The 16,485-nt window shown below is 41.8% G+C and overlaps 1 protein-coding gene across 2 annotated transcripts; it reads left to right on the top strand.

The window, feature by feature from the left end:
• The first annotated feature begins 1,079 nt into the window (after positions 1-1,079).
• Positions 1,080-16,189, top strand: TMIGD1 (transmembrane and immunoglobulin domain containing 1). 2 transcript variants are annotated; one of them, XM_059149835.1, is made up of 7 exons: positions 1,080-1,168; positions 2,895-3,001; positions 5,520-5,798; positions 8,353-8,628; positions 13,985-14,088; positions 15,116-15,156; positions 16,073-16,189. In XM_059149835.1, the coding sequence occupies exons 1-7, from the start codon at positions 1,122-1,124 to the stop codon at positions 16,074-16,076; spliced, it is 858 nt and encodes a 285-aa protein (XP_059005818.1). In that variant the 5' UTR covers positions 1,080-1,121; the 3' UTR covers positions 16,077-16,189. The 2 variants fall into 2 exon arrangements, with proteins under 2 accessions (XP_059005818.1, XP_059005820.1); XM_059149837.1 differs by having other exon boundaries at positions 1,091-1,168; positions 2,898-3,001.
• The last annotated feature ends 296 nt before the right edge of the window (positions 16,190-16,485 follow it).

Genomic DNA, 16,485 nt, shown 5'->3' with positions numbered 1-16,485 from the left:
TCACAAAGTAGGCAGAGAGGCAGGCAGAGAGAGAGGGGGAAGCAGGCTCCCTGCTGAGCAGAGAGCCTGATTCAGGGAAATTCTTGATTCTTAATGTTATTAACTTAAAAATGTGTTTATCCTACACTATAAAGAAAGTAATTTCAAAGTAATAAAACCAATAACAATACTACCAAGAAAATGACTGAATGAAATTATTTTTAAAGACTTTATTTATTTATTTGACAGACAGAGATCACAAGGAGGCAGAGAGGCAGGCAGAGAGAGGAAGTGAAACAGGCTCCCTGCTGAGCACAGAGCCCAATGCGGGGCTCCATCCCAGGACCCTGGGATCATGACCTGAGCCAAAGGCAGAGGCTCTAACCCACTGAGTTACCCAGATGCCCCAACTGAATGAAATTTAAAATGTCTTTTTAGTTCTTTTTGTCCTTGCAGGGATCTGAACTGTGTTCTAAAGACATTGGAAATAAATCATTTCCAAGTGTTGGACAAAAAACCCCCAAAGCCAAAAAAACAAAAACAAAAAGTCCCCAAAACCAAAAACCTTTTCCCTGTCATGCTTGGCTTAGTATAGCTTATGCACTAAGCATGGGTAACCAGGGGCCAGTAATACTTTTCCAGCATGATTTAAGTTGTAGAATCTTCCACTATTTTGGCCGCTGTGTTCAAGTTGGATAACTTTGATAATCTGACAGCCTGAGAATGGTAAGGGGGCGATCTGAGGAAAGGGATGGTTTTCACAGCAGTTGAAATATTGGAAGATTCCACAACTTAAATCATGCAGGAAAAGTATTACTTACCATTGGTAACCCAAGCCTGGTGCCCTATCTAACTTGAAAATGGCAATGTTCAGTGAAATGTGCTACACACTTTTGCACAAGGTCAGGTTTTCCTGGTATGATTATATCCCTGTTAGTAATCTCTGGCCTCACCTAGTAATTTAGGGACATATGAAAACTTAGATCTGAAGATGTCTTTCCTAGTTAGTGTCTTCTCTAAGAATCCATAAAAAGAAACAGACTTTGAACCCAATTTATTTTGCTGACTTGACCCTACTGTCATAAAGTGTTTAAATTCAAGTAGTATAAAGATGGTAACAGGGAAAGGATTCAGGGTTCCAGATGAAGGAACAGTTGGTCAAGGAAGTCAGCTTTTCAGAGCTCAGCAGGTAAGCAGTAAATCTTTGTCTTGTATAGAAAGTTGTGAAAATTAAAAATAAGAAAGGGAAATTCATCTTGAAAGGATGTTGTCTGGTATGGTGGAAGAGAAGGGAAGAAATTAATCCTCCTCCTTAATTAATAGGTCGGGTATGGTCTGCTAATGAGCCCACACTCTCAGATCTTATTAGGCACCTACAGTGGACAGTGCTTGGGAAAAGGCTATTAATGACCAAATTCTGAAATCATCACATTAAAGTATTATGATAAAAATCTTTATTGGCAAGGTTTTAAAATTACAAAAGAATTGATTTAAAAAAATATTTTATTTATTTGAAAGAAAGAGACAGAGACAAAGAGAGAGCATAAGTGGGGAGGAGAGGGAAAAGCAGGCTCCCTGCCTGAGCAGGGATCCTGATGCGGGACTCGATCCCAGGACCCTGAGATCATGACTTGAGCTGAAGGCAGATGCTTAACCAACTGCACAACCCAGGCATCCCAAAAGTATTGATGTTATTACTAATGGTATCTTATTGAAATATTGACATAGCGTTGCCAGTCAGAAGAGGTGAGTCTGACAAGAATGAAGCTTGCTCCTGTCAGGACAGGCCTGGGATGGGGAGGAGCAGAGCCTGCCTACAGAAGTCCTAGGCAGGTTAATATTTGAATTATATTCCATCTCTTAAAGGTTAATATTTGTATTAGGGGGACAAAACTTCAGGTCGCTAATGTTTATGGAGAGGCCAAGGCTCAGAAGGGATTAATGGCAGCTTCTTAAAGGAGGAGAATATCAGTGTACCCAGTAGAATACTTAAGAACCCTGGCCTTGGAAGTCCAGGGTTCAAATCCTAGCCCGGACATTTCCTGTGTTCAGGATGTTGAGCAAATTATATAGTCCTTCCAAACCTTTAGCAGTAATCTCAAGAGGGCTGTTAGGGACTTCACTGAAATTGAAATAATGTCTGTAGGCTGTTCAGCACAGTGCCTGTTGCATAGAAACCACTCAACATGTGTTTCTACCATATTCATAGTGGTAGTCTTGAAAGGAAGTCATACATCCGTTTTTCCCAGATGAAGTGGAAAGTATCTAGGGAGAGGGCTCGTGGCAGCAAAAGCATAGAAAGAAAAAAAATGGAGGACTTTATTATCTATTATTTTTAGTCTATACTGGGTTAAATGGAACGTGTATTCCAAGGGGGATGATGGTAGTGGGATGGGGGAAAGCGGAGAGATTGATGTGATTCAGACTACAGACCATGTGGCAGCTGAGTCTTTTCTAAGGTACAAACCATCTGAGTCTATGGGATTTGGAGCAGTCTCAAAAACTCTCTGTAGCAGAGAGCAACTTTTACAACACTGGTCCAAAAGAGGCTTTCAGAATCAGAATTACTGCAGCTCAGTAGGGACTGTCTGTGAATGAACAAAATTTCTTCTCTCTTTCTGTTAAAATGACATCCTACCAATTTCTCCAAGGAAGTCTGGTTCTGCCTTTGCCAGGGCTGCCCTATAGTATTTCCTTGTGGTTTTCTTTTCTTGCCTTAAAAAAAAAAAAATCCCTAATACTAAAAGTACTTTGAACTCAGTAATCAGAACAGGATTGTTTAATTAAAAACTAGAAAGAGTACAGCTGGGATGACTCATCTGGGATTTTATTTTAAATGCATAATAGACAAGAGGAAGGTTCATAAAGTCAGTATAGACCAAAGTACAGAACCAACTACACTCTTTCTCCCCCAGCAGATCAGACGTAAATTTGTTAAAGATGGTGTGGAACGTCAGTGGCCTCATGAGAACATGCAGATTTCTTCTCTTAGTGATTTTGTTTCTGCCATGTGAGGTTACAAGTAAGTTAATATTCCTTTGGTCTCTTTGTAAATAAATATTGCCAATTAAAACCTGATCAGCAGGCACTGGGAAAATCCAAATCACCAAATACACAGCCAGTATGGCTCAGAGTAGAGGAGTCAGACCACATGATAAGACATTAAATGGAAAAACATTTTTATGGTTCTGATATTATAAAACAGAGTAAATATTCTATTCTCTCCAGAGCCACAGCTGTTATTTTTCTACGTTTTAATGCATTTCATTACTAATGACATCCAAAATACACTCTGCTGTTTAGGTAAGCATAACCACTCACAAGAAAATCTTTTCTGCATTTGTTCTCTACCCCAACCTGGAAGTAGATCCCCTCCCCCGCCAAACACCAATTTTAAAAGTAATACACAGTCTTTGTAGAAAAAAATAGGAAATATATAAAAGGATAAAGAAGGCATACGTGGGTGGCTCAGTCAGTTGAGCGTCTGACTCTTGATTCCATGGGATCGGCCTGTGTCAGGCTCAGGCTGAAGTTCAGCGGGGAGTCTGCTTGGGATTCTGGTGCTTGCTTCGGCAGCACATATACTGAAACTGCTTGGGATTCTGTCTCCCTCTGTCATGTGCATGTTTTTTATTTTATTTCACATGTGTGTGTGCTCTCTCTGTCTCTCTCTCTGTCTACCCCTCTGTCTCTCTCTCTCTCTAATAAATAAAAATTTTTTTTAAAGATTTATTTATTTATTTATTTGACAGATAGAGGTCACAAGTAGCCAGAGAGGCAGGCAGAGAGAGAAGGGGAAGCAGGTTCCCTGCTGAGCAGAGCGTCCTATGTGGGGCTCGATCCCAGGACCCTGGGATCATTACCCAAGCCGAAGGCAGAGGCCTTAACCCACTGAGCCACCCAGGCGCCCCATCAAATAAATAAAAATTTTAATTAAAAAAAAAGAATAGAGGCCCCTGGATGGTTCAGTCATTACGTGTCTGCCTTCAGCTTGGGTCATGATCCTGGGATCAAGCCCCCTGGTGGCCTCCCTGCTCAGCAGGAAGCCTGCTTCTCCCTCTTCCACACCTCTTGCTTGTGTTCTCTCTCTCACTGTGTCTCTGTCAAATAAATAAATAAAATCTTTAAAGAAAAAAGAAGAAAACTAAATCCCATCATCCAGAGATAACCACTCAACAACATTTTGATATGTATTCTTCCAGATTTTTAAAAAATACTGGGCAGCAATCACATCATTTTCACCAGTAGTTTATGCATTTTAAAGGAAAAATTCATATGATTACAGACTATATTAACAAATGTCATGTCAGGGGCAAGTGTGTGCAGTTAAAGTCAATTTTAGCTTTTGTTACTTGCTTTTGAACTAGGGAAGTAATTGAAATTCCAGTATGTTACAGTGAATGGATTTCTGAAAATCAGAGATGGAAACCAGCTGCTATATATCCTGATAATCCTTCGCACAACAACTCGATTGTGCTACAGACCACAGCTGTTTAAACATCAATTATTTTACTACACTGCCAAAATAACATTCAAACATCAGAAATGCAAGACTAAATTTTCCACAATCCCATTACCTAATCAGAAACCTTTTCAAATCAGCTTTTGCCCGTATTCAGTTGCATATTCAATTTTTATACACTCATAGTAATTACTAGAGATGAAATTTACATTCTGCCTATTCACCTAATGTGGTGTCCTAAGTATTTTTTTTTTAAAGATTTTATTTATTTATTTGTCAGAGAGAGAGCGAGCGAGAGCGAGCATAGGCAGACAGAGTGGAAGGCAGAGTCAGAGGGAGAAGCAGGCTCCCTGTGGAGCAAGGAGCCCGATGTGGGACTCGATCCCAGGACGTTGGGATCATGACCTGAGCCGAAGGCAGCTGCTTAACCAACTGAGCCACCCAGGCGTCCCAATATTTTTCAATGTTACTATCAATCTTTTTCATTTGTATTTCCTCACTCTCACATCCTTCCTTTGCCACTTTCAACCCCTTGAAGTAAACAATTAATGTCTAGAAAGCACTTCTCTACTTTTTTCTCTATTTTTACCAATCCTGTTCAGTGTACACACTGAATTTTTTTCCAAGACTTTTCCTCTTAAATGCATGTGTATGTACATCCATGCATGTGTGTGTGTAAATGGGGTAATTCTGTGCATAGTAGTTCTCAAACTTCACTGCGCATTAGAATTGCCTGAAGGCATTTTGCAAATGCAATACCCAGATTGCTCTCATATCAGTTAATCAGAATGTCTGGGGGTGGGAGCCAACCATGTGTTTTTAAAGATCCCCAGGTGATTCCAATGTGGAGCAAAATCTGGTAACCATCATTTTAACATTTACTTTTAACATAACTTCTTTTAGTTAATGATACATTACAGAGCTTTTCCCCTTGTAAAACCACATAGATCAATAGGACTATTTTTAATTATCACAAAATATCTCATTGTACGGGTGTAACATGATTTGTTTAACCAATCCCCCATTTAGTCGTTTTGATCATTCACTTTAGGTTAATACTTTCTTCCTGCCCTCCCAGCTTCTGTTTTAACTGTGAATAATAGCACTGAGAACTATATCCTGGACACTGAGCCTGGCTCCCAAGAATCTCTGAAATGTGCTGTTCATAACCACACCAGAGAGGAAGAACTTCTCTGGTACCGAGAAGAGGGGACAGTGGATTTGAAATCTGGAAACAAAATCAACTCCAGTATGGTCTGTGTTTCTTCCATCACTGAAAACGACAATGGAGTCACCTTTACCTGCAAGCTACAGAAGGACCAGTCGGTGTCCGTTTCAGTGGTGCTGAATGTCACTTGTGAGTGAGAGGGAAGAGACCGCTAGCCAATCGCTGTTGTCTGCACTGTGTTAAGTGGTACTTGAAACCTGGGACTGAAGAGTTGTGTGTGCATTTTCACATGAGCTTGGTGTTGCCTCATTGCCCTATTTATGCTCCCACAACAGTGCGTGAGGGTGCTCGTCTCCCCATGCCCTCGTGAGCACTGAGTATCCTCCAACTCCAAGAATTTGCCAGCCTGATTTGGAATTTTACTTTCATTTTCTTAATTAAGAATGAGGGTGTCCACCCTTTCATAGGTGTACTGGCTGTTCATGTTTCTTTTGTGTGAAATGCCTGCTCATGTCCTTTACCCATTTTTCTATTGGGTTATTTGCCTTTTGAAAATTGGTTTGGCTAGGGGCGTATGGGTGGCTCAGTTGGTTAAGTGACTGAGTCTTGATTTTGGCTCAGGTCATGATCTCAGGGCTATGAGATTGAGCCCTCGCAATGAGCCCTGCATGGAACCCCCTGTGGGGCTCTGTGCTGGGTGTGGAGCCTGCTTAAGATTCTACCCTCTACATTCCCACTCTCTCTCTTTCTAAAAAAATAAAAATTAAAAAAAAAAAAAAAAGGAAGAGGCAGAAGGGAAAAAAGAAAGAAAAGAATCCCCATCAAGTAAAATGATCAAAGAGTCCTATATCACATGATAGCACTCTAAAACAATGAGCTAGATCTCTGTGGTTCATTGTATATATATCTCAAAAACATGCAAGCTATCGAGTGAATAGAGTCTGTTATATAAGCCTCCTAAAACAATATGATGTATTTCCTATCGGTACAGTATATGTATAAAAAACCTTGTTTGTTTGTTTGTTTGTTTGTTTTTAAAAAACAACAGCTGTATAGATTTACATGAAACTTACAGCAGTGGGCCTCTTTGGGGAGCCAGGAAATGAACAAGATGGAGTCAAGGAGGATCTTAACTTTATCAGAAATGTGCTAATTTTATAAAAGGGAATACCCACGTATTGCTGACAGTCTTCAAAATTAACTCTGTAAATAGTTAAATAAAAAGGAACAACTAATAGGACATGTCCACAGGCCCTATAGTACATTTGGTAATTCTGTTATCTATTTCAGCAGCTTCTTACATCTCTGAATACCATCTAACATGCTGTTGGATATGGATACAGAATTTCAAGCTCATTCCAAAGAGCAACAAAATGTCATTCTTCTGAAAATGTTATTAATAGCACAGCCTACTCAGGGTCTAATTATTCAGTGTGTATCCAAGCTCCTTTTTTCCTCTTCTCCACCTCTCTTTCCTACTGCCCATTTTTTAAGCATTTTACTGCTCTTCCGCACCTCACCCAGAAAATGCAACGGGCAGAGAGGAGAAAAAGAGTCAGCTCAACCATTTCTCCTCCTAGATGTTGGAACACCCCGGTGGGGAAGAGGGCTGGAATTATTTGGCAATGAGAAACGTGTTCAAAATCTCTATCTCTGTGCCTGCCCTTATCATGGAGGGAGTAAGGACTTGCTCACACAGAGGGATGAGAGAGACTCAGAAGGTCACAGCTTCCATAGATGTCAAAGTTGCCATGATTGGAGCACCTTCCAGGAGGAGGACATTATTTTTAGAGGATCACTGAGGAAATGCAAGTATGCATTGGTTAAATGTGGCCAGGGCAAATTTGGTTAGATAAAATGCAAAAATAGAGGAGGTAAGGAAACCTCAAAACCACCGTGGCTGCCGCGGCCACCAACACCAGCACCACAATAATATGACCAGCACTGTGGTAAATTTTTTACAGGCATTACCTCATTGAATCTTTACAGCAGATAGAGGTATTAGCCCACTTTTTAGATGAGGAAATTGAGCAGGTACTTAGCAGTTCAGTAACTTTCTCAAGGTCAGAGAGCAAAGACTTATAATTAATTATTTTAAAAGATTTTATTAATTTATTTAAGAGAGAGAGAGCATAAGCAGGGGGAGAGGCAGAGGGAGAAGGAGATGGAGATTGGCTGTCAGGCAGGGAGCCAGATGCGGGGCTTGAACCCAGGACCCTGGGATCATAAACTGAGTGGAAGGCAGACACTTAACTGACTGAGCCACCCAGGCACCCCTCATTGTTTTTTAAAAAAGATTTATTTATTTGAGAGAGAGAGAGAAAATTTGTGTGTGCAAGTGGGGGGAGGGGCAGAGGGAGAGAATCTTCAAGCTGACTCCTTCCTGAGCAGAGAGTCTGATACGGGGTTTGATCCTATGACCCATGAAATCATGACCTGAGCCGAAACCAAGAGTCGGTCAGTTAAATGGCTGATCCAGGCGCCCCAGATTCATTATTATAGACGTTTTTCCATGGTTCATCTTCTCTACCACATAGAAGTTCTATGAGGTTTGGAACTGGATATATGTCATTTACCATTGTATCCCTGGTTCCTAGTCCAGTGCTTGGCACAAAGTAGGTACTCAATAAATCTTTGTCAAATGAATGAACGACTACATGAGAGAGACTGAAGGAAGATCTTGAACACTGACAGTCAACTACTGCTTATCTGTTAATTCAACCCACCTGCTTGAGTCTTGCAGTTCCTCCTATTCTAAGTGGAGATGACTTCCAAACAGCGGAGGAAGGCAGTGATGTGAGGCTGGTTTGCAGCGTGAAATCCAACCCCCAGGCTCAAATGATGTGGTACAAAAACAGTAACATCCTGATTTTAGAGAAAAATTACCAAGTCCATCAGACAAGTGAGTCTCTCCAACTGTCAATCACCAAAGTCAAGAAATCTGACAATGGAACCTACAGCTGTGTTGCAAATTCATCTGTGCGAATGGAGACCAAGGACTTCCACCTCATTGTCAAAGGTAATTCTCTTTTCAAGTAGAGTAGGCAAAAAGTCAGAATAGGTTTTCATAAATATTTTTGTGGCAACAGATCATGATGACAATTATGATTAGTAGCCATGATTTTTTTTGGAGAGTCATCCCTATCCAAGGAATTTCCACTAAGGACTCCAGTTCTTCCGTTTAGGATACCCATTCCATATACAGCAATGCTTTTTGGGCAAAGGTCTTTTTTAGAACCAAGTGGTGGAAGACAATTCTGGTTGGCTTTTAGGGAGGAGTACCTTTCCTGAATTCTCTTAGGCAACAAGGTTCGTAGGAACTGGACTTTGGAGTTTATAGCCTAATGATAAACTAAAAGAGAAGTCAGAAACACAAATAGAAAGAATGATAGATAAGGAAATGAATCTTTAAAATCTCTCCTGACTTTGAAATTGTGATCTATAGGCTAAGCAGCAGTGAGGGAGGGGGAAGATGGTGTAAAAAGGTCTTTCTCTTGGCTTCATGCCTCACCTACCCAGATTTTTCACCCCTGAAATAAAAAACAGGGAACAAATGAAGTTCCAAGTGTTCTTCCCTCCTCATACTTCTCATTCATACAAAAAGAGAAAGGGGACCTGAGCCGAGAAAATGAGGAAGACAGTAGAAAGAAACCAGGTCAGAGAGCGAATGGAACGCAGACCAGTGTTCCCACACCTCTACTTAACATAGGTGATTGGGGCAAAAATTGACCTCGAGGGGAGCCTGGATGGCTCAGTGGGTTAAGCCTCTGCCTTTGGCTCAGGTTGTGATCTCAGGGTCCTGGGATCGAGCCCCGCTTTGGGCTCCCTGCTCAGAAGGGAGCCTGCTTCCTCCTCTCTCTCTGCCTGCCTCTTTGCCTACTTGTGATCTCTCTCTCCCTGTCAAATAAAGAAATAAAATCTAAAAAAAAAACTTACCTTGGGGTGAGCAGCAGAAAAAGAAATTGTCAAGAACACAGTTGTGATAACTGGAATGGGAAGGACCATCTTGGTAGCAGGGTAAAGAGAGCCACAGTCTAAGCTGAAAACTGGCAGCCATCAAGCTTGTCACTCATTCCTTGCTGCTATGATCTAAGTTCAAAAATAACTTCCTTTTTTTAAAAAAAAAAAAAGATTTTATTTATTTGACAGGCAGAGATCACAAGCAGGCCGAGAGGCAGGCAGAGAGAGAGGAGGAAGCAGGCTCCCCGCTGAGCAGAGAGCCCGATGCGGGGCTCGATCCCAGGACCCTGGGATCATGACCAGAGCTGAAGGCAGAGGCTTCAACCCACTGAGCCACCCAGGCGCCCCAAAAATAACTTCCTTTTTGATACAAATTCCGAAAGTTTGGTTAGCATAGTTAAGTTTTCTTAGATAACATCTCTCTTGATTTGAAACAACCATTTATTAAGACCCTTAATTGTCAATTTTAGTTGCTGAATATACAGACAAAAACACAGTAAAAAAATCTTTAAAGTTTGCTTTCATGTTAAAACTGTAATTATGAAGTTGAGAAACATACCAGTTTATGTGATCTGCAAACTCGGGCAAGCCAAGTTAATTTTCTGGTTACAAAGCCTTAGTTTGGATACATGTAATGACTCCCTTCTCCTTCTAATTGGACAATGTGCATCATTGAAATAAAATTTAGTTTTTCTGAAAAAAAAAAGAAAAAGAAAAAGAGAAAGACAAGATACCTGGAGTTGCAGATGCCGGAAATGCTCACATACACATCTCCTGGTCTGAGGCCAATATGCTAAGAGCAGCCAAACAAGCTGAGGTACTTATTTCTTGTTAGAACATTTTTCACTTTGTCATTTGCTTCCCCGTGCCCACACATTGCTTTTCTTGCTAGTTCCTGGGAAGCCAATTGAACCCCTGCCAGAAGTGTTGGACGATGTGAGCACCAGGCTTATTTCCTCCCTCTCAAGGGGAGGTCGGGAACACTGACCCAGCCGAATGCCCATGACTGTGATTACTGGCCTGTCCAGTAATTTGTCCTGCAGAGTGGTGACAGTATGCCCAGGGGCTGCTTGCTTTCAAAACCAAAGCCACAAATAACCCAAGTACTCATGGGATCTAGCAGTGGAGGAGGAGGTCCCTTATTGAAGCCTGCCTATTCACCTCCCCCTCCAAAGCACGGCTGGCAGGCACCTCCAGCCACGGCATTCTAACCAATTGTGAAAATTATGCACGGAGATTAGGGAATTATATCATCTCTCTTGGTTAAGAAGGAATCACAAGATCTCTGTGCCATTAAAAAAAAAAAAACAACAACAACAAACCCCAAAACCCACAACAACAGCAACAACAAAAACATATGACTCATGTGGCAAGCAGGATGCTAGCTTGGCAACTTGGCTCTTGGATGGGTGGGGTTTTGGATGGAGCTCTTCCAAACCAACTTGTTTTTCTGATTTCTTCCCGCTCTATTATTTCCTTGGCTGTGGGCTATCTTCAAAGCATTAAGTGCTCTGCTGCTGGGGCTCAGGCTAAATATGCTTGTGGTGAGCCTGGGCAGGCTTTGTTGTTCAGTAGAGTGGCTTCTAAATGAGGCCGTGGAAGCTGGAGTGAAAGCATGGATCTTGGGCACAAGAGTATTGCCTGTGTGTTGGGATTATCTTGCCCTAATAAATATGGAAGGGAAAAAATACCAAGAGAGTAAAACAGGACAGCAGGAGAGCTGCAGTACACTTCTTACTTCCAATAAATTCCTAAAATACTATCTTAGCCAGGATTGCAGCCCCTCCCCTTCTGAGGGTGAATGCAGCGGCCTTAGACTTACACTTGCCAAAGTGTAAGTTCCAAGTTCACTTGGAATCTGAAGTGAGCCAGTGGGTCAGGCAGTTTTCAGCTTGTTTATGGAGTGAAAGCTGCCAGGAGTGTCTTCATTTTATTCAGCTTGGTAAGAATATTCAGGTCTGTGGATGATTTTTGATTTCCTTTCCCAATTGTTCCTTGACACTGAAAGTGGAAGGGGTCCCTAAGAAGGTGAGGGCCATTTGGTGTCTCTCAGGGCGAGCTAACAAGAGGCCCACGGAGGAGAATTTCTCCAGAGTGTTGGTGCAACTCACACCCTCATGAGAAAAATTTTTAGTAACAGCTAAAAGAGAGTGAGAGGAAAGGATACTTAATCTACGTACTCCCCCAAATTACCCTGAGCAGGAACTGGATACGTAATAAAGAGGAAAGCAAGTAAAAGGTAAGTGGTTATTGTGTCCTACAGGTATGGGGGGGATAAACCCTATTTTTTAATATTGAGGAATAGAGGACTTGGGCTTTGAAGTGAGATTTATTTAAACTCTTCTCTTACCCTCCTTCCCATCTTTTGCCCCTTGTGTACTGTCATGTGAACCCGTGTCCTTTATAACACTGATCTCAATCTGTAGTTTTTGTTTGTTTAATGTAGTTTTGTTTGTTTGTTTGTTTAGTATCTGTTGTTTTTGTTTGTTGGCAACTAGAATGTGAGCTCCTTGAAGGCAGGAGCCTTCCATAATGGCCTATCTTTTGCAGGCTGAGCACAACCTACTGCACCAGTAGTTGTTCAATAAAAATGTTTTGACTACACTCAATCGACAAACTCAATTGTATGATAAATAACACACTTTTAATTTCCTATAAATTCCTAAAATAATATCTTGGCCAAGATTGGAGCCCTTCCCCCTCCTAGGGTGAATCCAGGGGCTTAGACTGGGTCATTTAAATATCTTTGTTGATCCGAATTAAGCACTCTTGAAAGTTTCATCCCATATCATAGCAAATATATTAAAATGAAGCACATTAAGTATACTTTTTTGCTGTAAAAGTTTTGAAAGTTTGTTTGTAACTTGCATACATTTTTAGTCTTATTATAAATAGGATATTAATTTGGTTCTTAAGGTTTAATTATTATTATTATTAAACAGTTGGGTTATAGTTGACACAAAGTTATGTTTTATAGATGTTTAAACATTTATTAATTTGGGGTAATTTTGCCACTTTATTTTCATATTTTAGAAGCTATATACATATATATTTTAAGATTTTATTTATTTATTTGAAAGAGAGAGTGTGAGCCGTGAGGGGAAGAGGGGGTGGGAGAAAGAATCTGAAGCCGACTCTGCCCTGAGCCAGGAGTCCGATATGGGGCTCGATCCCCCGACAGGGAGATCAAGACCTGAGCCGAAAGTAAGAGTTGGATGCTTAACCGACTGAGCCACCCAGGCGCCCTGGAGTCAATTTTTTTCCAGGTCTCAAATATTTTCATAGGCTTTTGGGAACTGCGCCCACAGTGCCTGATGAACCAAATAGCTCTAGGTTTCCCTGGTGTTCAGAAAACGAGGGGGTGGGTTTTCATTTCTAGCTGACATGATTGCTGCCGATCTCTTTCTAGCCCAAGTTAGAAGTAGACTCTGTTCTTCCATGTTGTTTAGAAAGGTATGAACATCTTTGCCAAATTTGGGAAGGCTGGAGCTTAGAGTCCTACTTCCCTCGGGGCACACACAGCCCCCTTATATAACGTTTTGTCCCCTGCTTGGGGTATTACCACAACGCTTCTTCTCGGGCCCACAGGCCTCTCTCCCCTCAGTCCAGCAGGCTCTTTCACTTTTCTCTTCCTTTTTTTTTTTAAGATTTTACTTTTAGGGGCACCTGGGTGGCTCAGTGTTTAAGCGTGTGCCTTCGACTCAGGTAATTATCCCGGGGTCTTGGGATCGAGTCCCGTGTCGGGCTCCCTTCTTGGCAGGAAGCCTGCTTCTCCCTCTCTCTCTCCTCCAGTTTGTCCCTTCTCTTGCTGCCTCTCTCTGTGTCAGAAAAATAAATGAAGTCTTTAAAAAAGAAAAAATATCTTATTTTTTAAAGTCTCCATACCCAACGTGGGTCTTGAGTTCACAACCCTGAGATCGGGAGTTGCACGCTCTACCGACTGAGCCAGCCGAACACCCCTCAATCTTTCTCTTCTTGCTTTTAAGTCCTTCTTCCCTCTTTTGTCTCCTGTGGAGATGCCTGTAAATATCTTTGGGGCTTTTTAAAGTGCAGGAAAAACCACTGATATGAGCCTATTTCTACCTTCTGTGTGGCCAAAAATTTGGATGAGGAATTCACAAAACGGTCTGATTACCTGCTTTAGGGGAGTTATTCCCATTACAATAAATTATCCTTCTCCAAAGTAATGGATCTAAAGCCTATCCCTGCTAGTTACTAGCTTGTGACTTTGGGTCAGCGGTTCGTCACCCATAAAATGAGGGACCAATACCTACCTTCTTGGGTTGTTTGAAGGCTTTAATTAAGAGGATGGTCTATGTTAAGTATAAGGCACCATGGTGGGGACATAGTAGAAATATGTGAACTAGATTCATATAAATGTTATCTCTTGTTCCTTATGTTTGCCTTTCCAACAGATAGAACTGTGACTATGCCAATAGAACCCATTATTGCTGCGTGTATTGTGGTCTTTCTGACGCTGTGCTTTGGACTCATTGCTAGAAGAAAAAGAATAATGAAGGTATCTAAGTATTCTAAGCTATGTGGGTAACTAGTTATCTAAATACAGGCAGAGAATCAGCTGTCTAAGTGACTAGGGAGTTGGGAACCATACTTGGACACTCTGTTTCCTCTAAAGGTCTAAAATGGAAGCTGCTCAAAAAAGTAAAACTTGTACAAATACTCTGAGTACAGCTTTAACAAAGAATGGAAAGTCATCGGGACAAACCCTGGGTGAAAATAGCTGCAGGGGGTTGGGGGCTGATTTTTCTTCCCTTTAAATTCTCCTTTATTGTTGCTATAGTACCTTCGGTACAATAAATAAATATACAGAGAAACATCTGCTGTGGGTTCAGAGATCTGCTTGAAAAAAATGGCCCTTGCTGCTCAACTTACAAGGGCAGCCACAGGCCCTGCGACCGGAGGGTTGGAGCTTGAATTGTTGCATGGTTCACCTTGTTGGTTCGCTTGGTACAACGAATGTGTGTGTATAGGTTAATGCCATGCATTTGGCTCCACCAGTTATTTCAGTGCCAAAGGGAGGCAAATGCAGCAGGAAGCCTGTAAGAAAAGCCCAGTACAGTCTAGGCTTGTCAGTTACGCAGCAAGATGCAGGCTTCTTGAAACATATGGTAACTGCCTGTGATTCAGAACAAGGGACAACAATGTCTCCCAAGAAGAAATTCACCCACCCCCTGGTGCCAATCCAAAGCAATTTTTTTTTTCCGGGGTGGGGGGGGGGAGAAGGAAGAAAGAAAAGGAGAGTAAAAAAAAAAAAAATTCAACTACCTAAGACTCCTAGAAGCATTTTAAGAATTACATCTCTGTAGGTTCAATAGAGATAATTAATATGGCCAAAGACGTAAGACCTGCACCCGTGCAGAGGTGTCTGTATTTCTAGCCATCTCTGTATGGATGAGTATTTTTCTCGGTAGGAGATTAACAGCCATTTAGGTTTCCTATCCCTTGAGCCACTTTGGTGCCTTCAAAATGTTTATCTACAGCCTCAGAAAAGGAGGCAAACTCACTGCCCTTGTGTTTGCTTTTAGCTGTGCATGAAGGATGAAGGTCCTCAAAGAGACACGGCTCTGTAAGTACTCTGGGCTGGGGCCAGCGATTTCCCAGAAGCAGATGGGAGTAGTGGCGTGTGTCATAAGCCCATCCTGGGCAAACTCCTCCTTAGATGGGAGGTGTTGGGAGGTGCTGGAGGTGAAGAGGTTCAGACAAGAACAGAGGGTGGAGGAGAATCTGCCTCCACTTTAGAGGAAGACAGGTGAGGCGAGGTTGGAAGGTTGCCTAGGACTGAGAATACTGCTGCCATTGGGTGGGTTGGGCCTCTGCCTTTGGCTCAGGTCATGATCTTGGGGTCTTGGGATCAAGCCCCGCATTGGGTTCTCTGCTCAGCGGGGAGTCTGCTTCTCCCTCTCTCTCTGCCTACCTCTCTGTCTACTTGTGATCTCTCTCTCTGTCAAATAAATAAAATCTTTAAAACAAATTTTAAAAAAAAGATTTTATTTTCTTGTCAGAGAGAGAACGAGCAGGGGGAACGTCAAGCAGAGGGGGAAGCAGGCTCCCCACTGAGCAGGAAGCCCAAAGCAGGGCTCGATCCCAGGATCCTGGGATCATGACCTGGGCCAAATGCAGACGCTCAACTGACTGAGCCACCAAGGTGTCCCGCTACCACTGGCCTTAAGACTGCTCTCCACTTAGGAAGTTTTGGGCTAATGCTATGTGCCTGCGTTGTATTGCCACCTAATGTAAATGGCTGAGAAGGCTTACCCTGGGGGAAGCAATACTGCTTTCTCCTTCACAGCGGGGTCACGCACCCCTCATTCTTAACATTGTCTTCTCTGTGACAGTTCCTGTAGTCTGTCAGCTCCAGCCTTGGAGAAGTAAGCAGTAGGTAAAAAGAACAAAGGTGTTCTTTCTGAGAGCATGAATTTTGTTTTGATTTTTTTTCTTATTGCCATGATTGTCATTGTAATTGATTTCTTGGTTCATTTCAGATGAGCAAGCTGAGATACCATCTCACACAGAGAGAGGTTTGGATCAGGACTTCCTTGATTTATGTAGTCCCATCTGTATTTATTGCTATTATTAAATTCACTCCTGTCAAATTGTCAGAGGTTATGAAAAGTGTTTCATTAAGCCCTGAACAGTAGTTGTTATGACTAATTTGATATCCTTGCAGAACATTTTTATGGAGAACACTATTAAGAAGGAAAAGTAAGATTCTGTTAAGGCCTCTCCTGGGAGGTTATGTTAATTAATGGAAGTTGGTTCCAAAAAGGTTGGTCACCATTTACCATTGAGTCTGTATTTTTCTAGGGAGGAGATGAACACAACAAATTTGGTTTTCACGAATTAGTGCCATACCAAAATGAAAAAGGGGAACCGAACACAGATTGATCAATTTCTA

The sequence above is a fragment of the Mustela lutreola genome, chromosome 15, assembly GCF_030435805.1.
Source record: "Mustela lutreola isolate mMusLut2 chromosome 15, mMusLut2.pri, whole genome shotgun sequence".
In the NCBI taxonomy this organism is placed as follows: domain Eukaryota; kingdom Metazoa; phylum Chordata; class Mammalia; order Carnivora; family Mustelidae; genus Mustela; species Mustela lutreola.
This window is presented reverse-complemented; position numbering and strand designations above follow the sequence as displayed.

Coding starts and splice junctions, on each gene's coding strand:
- TMIGD1 (XM_059149835.1), top strand. CDS start 1,122: ATGAAGGAACAGTTGGTCAAGGAAGTCAGCTTTTCAGAGCTCAGCAG. Junction 5,799..8,352: donor AGTGGTGCTGAATGTCACTT/GTGAGTGAGAGG, acceptor TGAGTCTTGCAG/TTCCTCCTATTCTAAGTGGA. Junction 14,089..15,115: donor GAAGAAAAAGAATAATGAAG/GTATCTAAGTAT, acceptor GTTTGCTTTTAG/CTGTGCATGAAGGATGAAGG.